The sequence below is a fragment of the Mustela lutreola genome, chromosome 2 (assembly GCF_030435805.1).
Source record: "Mustela lutreola isolate mMusLut2 chromosome 2, mMusLut2.pri, whole genome shotgun sequence".
NCBI lineage: Eukaryota > Metazoa > Chordata > Mammalia > Carnivora > Mustelidae > Mustela > Mustela lutreola.
The window spans coordinates 114,041,645-114,053,657 of NC_081291.1; the positions used below are offsets into that span (position 1 = coordinate 114,041,645).

Sequence of the window (12,013 nt, forward strand, 5' to 3'; positions counted from 1 at the left end):
TCTCTACAAAACATTAAAAAAGAAAGAAAGGAAGCAAGCTGAGGGGGTTCTTCCAGAGGCAGAACTACTGAAAAAGAATACCAACATGAAGAATGGAAAAGAAATCCAAAATGATAAAACGGGGGTTCCATAAGAAAGAAAACGGCAGTAACATAAGAAAACCCCTCCTAGCTAAATTAAAAACTGAACTCTTCCTATCAAATAAATACACTGAATGATGAGTGGAAATGCTGGGGTGGGTAGGGACCTAAGCCCAGGTGCAAGGCGGAGAAACCACAGACTCCTACAAATAAGGCTGGCAGATCCAACGAAGAGAAGTTCATAAACTTGGATGGGGAGGAGGGAACAGACTGGGATCAGATTTCTCACTTGCAATGCTAAATGATACTATAGTGACAGTATAGAAATCTTCACAGAATACTGATAAAGGAAATTTGACCCTCGAATTCTATCTGCAGCCAAACTTTTACTTAAATGTAAAGGCAAAAGTAAATCATTTTCAGATATATAAAAACTCAGGAGCTAGGTCATTCATGTAGGCTTCCCTCCCCAAAAAAATTACTTGATAAAGTACTAATGGCAGGGAAAAAAATAAAAAAGAATCAGGATATGAATTCAAGAAAGAGAAACAGCAAACAAGACACTGCCATAAACAAGTAAAAGTTATAAGTTATTAATAACGTGGTGATACAATTTAATGTGAGAAATGATCCCTTCAAAACAGGCTGAGTTATGATGTTTAAAATATTAGAGCATGTTCTCCAAATTATATTACTAACCGTTTGGATGCACCAGGAAGAACGCTCAAACCTCACATGGTGTAGAGATCCTAATTTTAATTTGACAGAGAAACATGATGGAAAATACTTGATCTATACTGTTTGCTTCATTTATATTAAGAGACAAAGCACATTTTAAAAAATATATAACTAGGCATATTAGAGCTTTGAAGAAACTACCAGGATTATTGATGGGAGAAACAAGGACCAACTGCAGTTCCTTCACTTGCCTCCAGGCAAAGAACATTTTCTGAAATATGCAAATAGGGTCAATTACTCCCCATTCAGAAGCTCAAGAGCTAGAGCAAACCTGACCTCCTTGGTTACCCTGACCTACAGCATTACTGACCACAGCCCATCTCCCTGGAGGGCTCTTGCCTGGCTATTCCTCAAGACCTTCCCTGCAGAAAGCATATGGATGCCCTAGGTCACTAGAAGGTGGTGGGGGCCATGGTAATTGGGTTGATAAGTGTGAAAGAGCGTGTGCGTGTGTGTGTGTGTGTGTGTGTGTGTGTGTGTGTGTACACACTCGACTCCTGATCCCCAGGAACAGGTTTACCTCTTTAAAATAGGTCCTTAAGAAAAAGGCAGAGAAAACTATGACATTCCATGAAAAAGGTTCAAATTGCTAAATGAAATACTAAAATACCCCCTCGGGGCTCTAGGCCTGCTACTTTCAAAGAAGCGCTTTTAAGTCCAGACACCAAAAATCTCTCTCCTGGCTCATCGGGACACCCAATGAGATGATGATGCGGAGAGAAAAGCAAACAGAAAACCTTTGAAATTTACTTGTAGAAAGTCCTACTAACCAAAACCCAAGCACCTCCAGGTCCCACTAAATACACACTGGCCTCCCAGCACAGACCAAAGAGGAGAGTGCTGTGAAGCTACTGCTGTTGCTGGGGTCACAAACAACCCTACAAACCAACAAGGGCTTGCTAACCCGAGGCCCAGGAAACACGGGAAAGGGTCAGGAAGCACCTCAATCACTCCTTCAGTCTGTTCTCAAGGATCGAAATACTCCTGTCCTCTCACTGTGCAGAAAGGATAAGCACTTCCGAGTGCCGAGTGGATTAGAGCTTGTGACCATTTCTGGTTTGTTCTAGCAGGACTGGACATTGCCTCTCCTCTTCACCATTACTGCCTGGATCTTCTTTTTGACCCGGCCCCCCGCTTCCTCAGTGCACTCTCAGGCAGCAGAAGGAAGGATCTCTACGATAGGGCATGTCAAAGCCATATAAAGCAAGCCCTACTGCCTATTTCTGTGGGTGCATTGAAGAAGGTAGCCATGGCCGTGGGCCTGAGTCCTCTGGGTCTACAAGTAAACATCTGTCATTCCACACCCATGACCATGAGAAGACGAGACTGAGAGTCACGAGACACAGAATCCAGTGCCAGCCACGCTAATACCAGGGGAGACTTTAAAATTATTACTGATATAAGCGGATAACTGATGGTAAGCCACCATCCACCATGTACATAAATGAGCTCTGAAAATGTTTTCCTAAGAAGAGAAATGAGTTGGCCTTAAACTTTTAAAGACAGACTAAGACAAGACCATAAATGATTTCAGAAATTTTCCTTCTCCCTTCTCTTTTCAATTAACCCTGGGCATTGGCCCAAGTTCAGTGCATAGCTCACATTACACTGTTCTCCCTCGGGCCTCAAAAAAGTCACCTCATTCAGCAGACTTAATGATCAGCTTCTTGAGGCAGACTTCACTTATCCCTCAATGGCCCAACGGTCACTCTGCAGGTGTGCCATTGGCTCGAAGAAGGTAGGAAGAAAATCACTGGGAAGAAGTCACAAAGAAATAAATTTCACTTCCATAAGAGAAAGAAATTTTTAACACAGGGAGTAACCGGTGACAGGCATCACAGTCTGTTTTCTAAGGTGGAGGGGCTGGAGCAACAGAACCAAATGGGGTCTTGGCCATCCTGCCAGGATGAGTGGAAAGGGGGAGATGAAAACCCAAAGAGACACATCCCTGGAGAGGCAGCAAGTAAAGGCAAGCCAGAGGACGGGCTCACAGAGAGAGGCAGTGAGGAGCCATCAACTAGAAAGGCAAGCACAGATGTTAGGAAAAGTGGCCATTAAGCACCGGGCACCTGAACTCAAAGCCATTGGGTATCAGGAGACAAGTCCCTGAGAGCTCAAGGAAGTGTGCCAGACAACTCAGAGCTCTCTGCACGGGGTTTCCCACAAGTGCAACAGGTTATGCCTGATGGGCTGCTGAAAGCACCACATGGCACCCAACAACAGATCTGGGGATGTCACCCTTATAACTACAATATTAACAAACATCTGCAATAAACTGTCAACGATTTCAGAATCAAGGGCAAAATCCACAGTCTGGAATGCAGGCAGGCCCATCACACTGCTTGGTGCTTTCCTTCAATACGTCTATTTTTCTTACTTTATTGCTGAAAGATCTATTCCCCTGCATCTAAAAATTAAGGTCCTACCCGTCCATCAAAGTGCAGGGCAATGGCAACTGTTTCTAAAAATCCTTGTAGCTCTCCAGCCAGTTAATTTACTTCCCCCACCCTCTACCACAACTAAGGACTTAGACTGTGCTTCTGATCACAGCATGGTAACTAAGGTGTAATTTATGACAGAACACCTTTGTTTAAAAGCTGCGTCTGTGTGCATCTCCCAAACTTGGTTCAGAGGCATCGTATGGGATCCAGCATATCCTTATCTTCCAAAATCATGTCACCTGCAACAGTCACCCATAAACATTTTATTCAACTGGGAAAAAGAATAAGGAGATCCAAAAAAAGAAAGGGACTTAAATGATGAGCTCTAATTTCCTTGTAAACCTGAAATCCTGTGAGACACTCTCCCCCTGTGAAACTAGTCTAAGTGATACCACAGACCTGCCCATCAGCTGTGGAAATAAGAACCAACAACTAACTATGGCATCAGATCAGAACAATACTATACAGTCCCAAGGTCAAGACTCAGGGCCCTAGAACCATGACACCAACATCTGAGGCCACAATCCCTAGCGTATGGACCTGACTTACAAAAGTTATTCAATTCATGATGAAGGAAGGAAGAACAAATGAACAAAAGAAGGGTCCACTCCACTGGCGCTCCGAACCTCACAGGTACTGAGGTCAAACAGATCCCGACAGAAAAGAAAAGATAAAGCCCTCATTTGATTTCCAAGATTCATTTTTTTTTTTCCTCAAAAAAAAAAAAAATTATCAAAGTAAGAATTACTGACACTAAATATTTGCCTTTTGCTAAATAAATAAAATAAAATAAAAGTGCCTAGCAGGTATCGAAAATTCAGGGCACCAAGCACAACCCCAGCAGTGCCTGTAATCCCCTGGTCTGAAACTCAGAGCCTTACAGGCTGGGGGAGGACTAAAGCAAAACCGTGTGCAATGTGCAAGGCCTTCTGATGGAACCGGAAGGACAAACCCAGAAATCAAGATTCCTCAAACACAGGTATGGATTAGAGGATGCCCACCTCCTTTGGTCTCAGTTTCCCCATTTGTGAATACAGGGAATTAATTCATTTCGCAAGTCCTCAAAGAGGCTGTAACTCACGGCTGGTGCCAGGGGACTGACTACCTGATCCCTAAGGTCCTTTTCAGCGCTGAAAATCTTATAATTCTTATAGCCAGACTTAGTAGACATTCTTTTGATGCTGACCTGAAAATCTGGCTGGAAACATAAATAGATCTCTACATAAAAACACCCATTTACCAGCTATAATTTGGACTTGGCAACACGAGGTTTCACCATGGCTGAGAGGAAAAAGTGCAAAATCTTCTCTGGTGATTATACTACTTTGGGCTTTATTACAGTTCAGATTCCAAAGTGGTTCAAATATGGCCAGGGCAGGGCCAAGTCACTATCACTCTCACACAAGGGAAGGGTGTGCCTGTTTTCTTTTGAACTTGCACGATTTTCCATATATTCAAGAATAACATGCCTCTCCTACCAGATTTGTCCTTTCCCATTTGGCAAACTCGATTTTATGTTTTTCCTTCCTTGTATTTTACAAAAAACATAAGCCAACTTGTCAACCAGATTTTTATTTCCTTCCTTTGAAAAAGCAAAGTCATGGGGGCACCTGGGCAGCTCAGTTGCTTACGTGTCTACCTTTGGCTCAAGTCATGATCCCAGAGTCCTGGGATTGAGTCCTGCATCGGGCTCCTTGCTTAGTTGGGAGTCGGCTTCTCCCTCTCCCCCTGTCTCCTCCCCGCTGCTCATGCTCTGTCTCTACCTCTCACTCTCTTTATAAAATAAATAAATAAAATCTTTTTAAAAAATTAAAAAAATAAATAAAAAACAAATCATGGTTTTAGTATTGTTATCAGGATGCAGTCCACACAGGAAAAGAATATTTGTAATATTTATGAAAGCCCATGTTTGAATTTTTCTTAATTAAACCTTTTGGGAAAGCCTTATGATTACTGCTGTTGTTATATTTATATAGTAACAGTTAAAACATCAAAATACCCGTACAACCATTATAACTTGGCAATTTCAAATCCATCTGTATTTCATCTAGCTACTAGAGGTAGACAGTTACCTTACTTTTAATTATAAGAAAAATTGGACTTAGTGTGACCTGTTCAAAACCATGTAACTAGAGGGGCCCCAGGGTGGCGCAGTCATTTAAATATACAGACATTTGGTTTCTGCTAGATCCTGATCTCAGAGTCATGAGATCAAGCCCCATGTGGGGCTCCGAGCTCAGCACAGAATCTGCTTGAGATTCTCTCTTTCCCTCTCCCTCTGCCCTTGCTCCCTGTGTGCTCTCTCTCTCTCTTGTGCCCTCTCTAAAATTAGTTAATACATTTTAAAAACAAAACAAAACCCACATAACTAGATTACGTTGTTCAACTAGCAATCAAACACAAGTCTTCTGTCACAAGGTCAAACAAGCTTTTTAGAACTCAAGATTTAAAATGCAAGAAAGCAGTTTCCATAATATTCTAAGAGACCAAATAGACAAAATGAAGTTTTTAATTATGTAAATTCAATAATATGCAAAGAATAGCCCAGGACAAAATAAGAGCAGAAGTATATAAAAGACAAATGTAGGAGGCTTTTTTTTAATTGTTAAAAAAAATGACTAAAAATAAGAAAAAATGATTGTGTTATTTCTATTTGCTAAATAAATGTAGACCAAATAATAGAATCAACCTGCATGTGCTCAACAATTATCAACTCATAACTAATCTTTCTTTCACCTATTTTCTCACTCATCAGCTCCCTACTCTTATTATTTTGAAGACCATACCTGATACCATTAATTTCCTCTCCCCAAATATCTTTGATGTTTCTCTGAAAGACAAGGGCTGTTTTTTTTTCTATGTATCTATAGTAACATTCTCACCTGTAAAACACAACAATAATTCTATAACTTTGTTACTTAGTTTTCCTTCCTGATACGAACAGCATTTGGATGCCAAGTGGTGGCATATGGTCACAAGTGACTCTATGCAATCACAGACTGACTATTCCTACCAGTGCTTCTGATTCCAGCCCCACGTTACTTGCAATCAGCAGTCTCTAGAGCACACCACTTGTACATAATCAATACATACTCTAATGTGCATCCTTGACCTCACTCAGTAAAGAATACCCCAAGAAGGTTTGCTGGAGCTTTTGCTAGAATGATGCCGCTGACCAATTAAGTGACCACAGTGACCAACCAGAGCCTTTGAAGATCACTCTTACTCACGCAGAATGCAATGTTTGTGGATAGAGAAATGAGGCAATAAAAAAGCATGGCTGGGTCCCCAGGATAACAGGAAAATGTGGAATTCTCAAGTGGCATTTCTAAAAAATGGCTTTGAGTTTCAGAACAAAATTAGTAGGTAAAAGGATTTCTGGGGCTTTCGAATGCAAGCCAGCTGAGTTCTGAGAAGCTTCAGCCAGGGAGGTGGCATTAAAGGACCTGAGCTTTCTTGAGTTGCAAAGCTCTCTTCAGGCTCTGAATAAATGTTCATCCACCATGGAAATAATCACTGAATTCACCAACTTCCAAGCATGGCTCATTGATATGACTGCAACCATACATCTTACCTGTGCCCTGAAAGCACCTTCGTCAAGGGGTGGTGGAGGAGGGAAGTTTCCGGGGCTGGACGGAAGAGCACCAGGATCATCTAGAGGTGGAGGCGGGGGTGGAAGAAAGTCACCTACAGAAAGGACATGAACACAGGAAGTGAATATACAGGCAATCACACAGGACTCTTGAAAATCACACATTTGTTCAAGTTGACCGCACGGACATAGACCTTTTTGTCTCTTCAAGCAATTATCCCCCATGATAGCTCTTTGCAGTTTCATCAGTAGCCTTACTTTTGAGAAGAACGAGGACCAGATCTGATACTTAGAAGTGACATAAAAGCTAGTCAAGAGGGGGCAGGAATGTTTAGCCAGAACAGAGAAGGTGCTTGGGGTTGTGAGGGCAGTGGCTGAGGGGTGTAAGACTTTCACAGTCAAGCAAAGGAGGAAAAAAATGTGTACACAAATGAAGATAATACAAGATAAAATATATTGAGATGGAGAAACAAACTCTTCTGGAATCTAAGATAAAGGAAAGTTTATGTCGAGGTGGAGGGACCAAAGAAGGCTTATACTGGAGCATTACAATGGCCCCTGAACATCATGATACGGACAACAAGTCTGCTTAGCAGAAAGACAGGGGAACAAAGGCATAGATTAAAACATCCAGGGCCTAGAGAATAAGGAGCAAGTTATTAAGAGAGCATAAATATGGGAATGTAAAATAATACTAGTAGGTAATAAAAATAAGTGCGGTGACCAAAAAAACCAAACCAAACCAAACCAAAACAACAACAACAAAAAAAACAACTTTCAAGTGTGTTCATGTCTAGTAAGTAGTTTGAATTGTATCATGCATGCAGTAGGGATCCAACAAGGACTTCTGAGAAGAAAGAAACCTGCTTGCAATACGACTTACTAAAGACTAATCTAAAAGTCCATGTAGGGCCGTTCAGGAGAAATTAAAATAAGTAACATCATTGAAATCTACAGGCAATCCAGGCAGGATGTAATGAGGGGTCAGCATATCAAGAAACCTCAACACCACTGGCCAACCAGAACAGCATACCGACATTATGTTGTTGTAAGAGAACGCCTAACCTCTAAGATCTGAGGTATATATATAAATCCAAGAGCTCTGTGGCTTCATGACATGGAATTTTTTAAAAATACTTTGCAAGAAATCCTATTAGGAAAAGGAAATGTCCATTAAAAAAATTATTGATTTGACTTTCCTTCAAAAAATAATATTTAATAATAATAATAGATAATATTCATACATGAGTCGCCTGTCTCTGCATTTCAGATGCTCAACACTTACTGGTAAGGCTGCGAGTTCCTTCACCCAATGATTTGCTTTTGGACAGTACCAAAATATCACAATTTAAGCCTTAATAAAAAAGACTCTAAAGCACTGGAATGAGAGTGGATTCAATATTCTGATATACCTTGGGGATGGTTCACTTGGGCTCTATTTGCCCTACAAATAACAGACTTAGCATTGGAAGAGTAGCTGTCCAATCTAGCTCCCCATTATATTCAGACTCCCAAGCAGTCAAACACACTATGTTTAGAATACTGTGCTTTTTGGACTCTCACTATGCACCAGTCACTGCTAAGATTTTCAAAGGCTACCTCTTAGTCCTCCATCCCTCCGTACTGATGGTTCTCAAATTCTGGAGGTCATTGGGACCTCAGAAAGGTTTGGTTAAACATAGATGGCTATGTCCCACCCACCGAGCTCCTGATTCTGTAGGTCTAGAGTGACATCTGAGAGTGTGCATTTCTAATAAATGCCCAGAGGATCCTGATGGTACTCGTCCTGAGACCATACTTTGAGAGCCACTCCATTTAAGCCAATTATTACATTGTTCCTATTTTAGACCCCACAGGATTAGAAAGGTTAAAGGACTTGTGTCATATAGAAACATTTCTGTTTCTCTTAACTTTCTAGATGTGCACATCTGGAGACATGCTTTGTCCATGTGCCTATTGGGGTCATAAACTTTCAGTAACACTACCCAGTAGTTCTGAACACTGGCTACTTACTAGAATCACCAAGAAAGCTTATCTAAAAATGCCCTTGCCCAAATACCAGCTCACATCAATCCAATCAGTATCTTGGGGATGGGGAAAAGGGGGTAGAGAGGAGATGTCAGGTCCCACTCCTCCCTTAAAACCCAGATGAGACTAATGTGCAGTCTGAATTGAGAAACTAACTTGGCCTTCCTTTGGCCAAACACTGCACTAAAAAGTAATAATAATTATATATGTGTATATATATATACATATATGTAATAATTATATATAGATAGATAGATAGATAGATTTAATACCTGTAAATAACAAGAATTGTCACCAAGTTCTTTTCTGCCTTGAAAAGTCAGAACCTATGAGAAGAATGCTCACAATGAGATCTTCAGTGATCAGCAAAGAAGGTCTATGCTGATGGAGACTGATGCAACCAAATTCTAGTGTGCGGCCTAATTTTCTGGTTCAAATGTTCTATCCGGACCTTCTTCTATCTATGCCTTCTTCATAACTAATTTAAACTTCTGAGCGCCGTCTTATACTTTAGCACCATTTATTATATCACAGAGAACTGTTGGAACATTAAACCGGATCAGAACTGAATGGAATCTTGGAGATCATATCATAAAGGTAGAAACAGAGGCCCATGAAAGCCACATGAACAGTCCAAGTTCTCAGCAAATTAGTCTTAGAATAAAAACTACAACTGCTTGCGTCTGTAGCCCCTTCTACCTACAGTCAATCCTTGGAAAAAATAGGCTGGCATTCCACAGGTCAACTGACACACAGATTTTGTACCGCAGAGTTCTGTAAACGTGTTTTCTCTTCCTTATGTTTTCCTTAACATGTTCTCTTCCCTCGCTTACTTCATCATAAGAGTACAGTATATGATATATATAACATACAAAATACATGCAACCAAGTGTTCGTTTATTGGCCAAGAATCCAAAGGATTAACAGTAGCTTTTAGCAGTCAGTGTTCATGGAGAGTTGGAAGACATGTGGATTGTCAAACGCAGGGGGTCAGAGCCCTTCATTCCTGTGTCAGTCAAGGGTCAACTGCATATCCTTCCCGACTCTATTTCTACCTCAAAAATTGAATATATAGTGAGGCATAGGTTGTCGACAATCCTGGGAAGGTGAAAAGGAACAGAAAAGGAAGACGGAACGTATTCTTAAAAGAAATAACTTGAAAACAACAAAAATCTAAACTGCTAATTCTAGGTGAAGATTAGATTAAGATTTTAAAACAGTGATACGTTCATAATAATTATCACATAATTTTCAGTTTTTCAAGCTCGACCATCATAGGCCTCTTCCTTCATTCCTTGGAGTGGAGCTCACATTTTAAAACAGTGTGGAGGAGCAGGCAAATGCCTAAGAAACAGACACACACATGATAAAGGATAGAAAATGGGTCCTTTGGAGGGAAACAACCAGCTGAGATAGTTGGAATGAAAAGCTCTTAATAATTATCTTAAATCAGACTAAGAACTATTTCAAGAACTCTGATTTATGGTTCACCATTTTAACAGGCAATTAAGCAAAAGAAAATGCTTCTAAGTTGCAGGAAAAATAAGACTGCAGAAGAGAGAAAGCAAATTTACATGTTTAAAGAAGATGGTAAAATGGAAAGAACAAAACAACAAAGTGTGTGTGTGTGTGTGTGTGTGTCTGTGTGTATCTTTGTGTGTCTTTGTGTCTCTGTGTCTGTGTTGGTGGGGGAGGGATCATTTCCACTCTTGCAGACTTCTTCCAACAATGAGGGAGCATCTGGCTTTGAAGCTCAGGTGGTGACCCTCCAGAAACACATCCACAAGGAATCAGCTGCAGGACCTTGCAAATAGCAATGCTAAGCTACAGACCTTCACCTTAGTGCATGGCCTATCCTCCTCTCTGCTTGCAAGGGGTAATCCAAATGGAATTTTCAGACCCTGTGAATTACAGGGGCATGGAATAAATCAAGCAAGCAAGCCAAAACTGAACACACCATGAGGCTACTGAACAGTGCAGGGATACCTAAAATCTAAGATGGAAATATTTAGTTTCAGAAGAAGAAGAGTAGGGTGCTGGGGTAGCTCAGTCAGTTAAGCTGGTGCCTTTGGCTCAGGTTGTGATCCCAGGCTCCTGCGATTGAGCCCCACATTGGGCTCCCTGCTCAGTGGGGAGCCTGCTGTTCCCTCTGCCTGCTGCTATCTCTGTTTGTGCTCTCCCTCTGTCAAATGGATAAATAAAATCTTAAAAAAAAAAAAAAAACCCACAAAACAAAGAGGGTAGTCCCAACCATATGCCTACAGACCTGGTGTCCTCCTTACCCTTTTCCTAGCCATCCAAAGCCTATCCACATACAAAATACATGTATCCCTCACTTGCCAGGCAAAGAGTTAACTCAAGTTACACAGCTAGTGAAATATGGAGCTGGAAATGGATTGTCTCTCTGCATGGCAGAGAAGCTAGAAGTATCTCACTTAATTTGCTCTGTATTATCCCAAAGAATTCAGCTAATATTCAACAGATTTTTACTTTGTGCCAGAGGTAGCACTTTGAGGCAGCTAAAGGGTGAGTCGTGCAAAAGTGTATGTCTCTGACTCTCAATGACCACTTTATGCCAACTCACTGCCACTGCCACAAAATAATGCTATGCAATGCATAGCATTAACCTGAGAAGCAAGCAAGGCAAATCTGCCAAGAACCCAGGTATGCATCCTTTCTTCGGCCATCCTTCCTAGTCTAGGGGTTAGAAGGCAGGAGCACGAAGAAGCTTATACAGCTACCTGCTAGGAACTGGGTTATCAGCCACAGTAGGTGCTCTAGCGACATGGCTTGGGCACCTACAAAAGGCATCTATCGACCTGAATGCAGAGCTCACTTCTCCCTTCATCAAATCAAGGCCAACATGAGAGGGGGGAAAAGAGCAAGAATTTACTAGCAAAGAAGGTGATAAATTACTAATTGTATGTGATGATAGTGAAAAAACACAAGGGAATAATTAAACTCAGATCATCAGTGAAGTCTGAATTAATTTACTATAGTTAAAAAACAACAACGGAAAAAGCATCATTCTTTTTCTTCTTCCAGCATCCGTGTACACCTGCACGCATACATGGGGATTCACACAGCAGCCCCGTGTGCCCCACGTAGGGGTCTATCACAGCACCTCTAATACC

At 41.2% G+C, this 12,013-nt stretch overlaps 1 protein-coding gene across 12 annotated transcripts in view; it reads right to left on the bottom strand.

Annotated features, from left to right (window-relative positions):
- LPP (LIM domain containing preferred translocation partner in lipoma) overlaps positions 1 to 12,013 on the bottom strand; it is a 652,084-nt gene that overhangs the window by 364,089 nt on the left and 275,982 nt on the right. For all 12 annotated transcript variants that reach the window (XM_059163155.1, XM_059163153.1, XM_059163152.1 and 9 more), the window contains one exon: positions 6,834 to 6,946. In XM_059163155.1, coding sequence (XP_059019138.1) covers positions 6,834 to 6,946 — 113 coding nt within the window. The remainder of the gene's footprint in view (positions 1 to 6,833; positions 6,947 to 12,013) is intronic.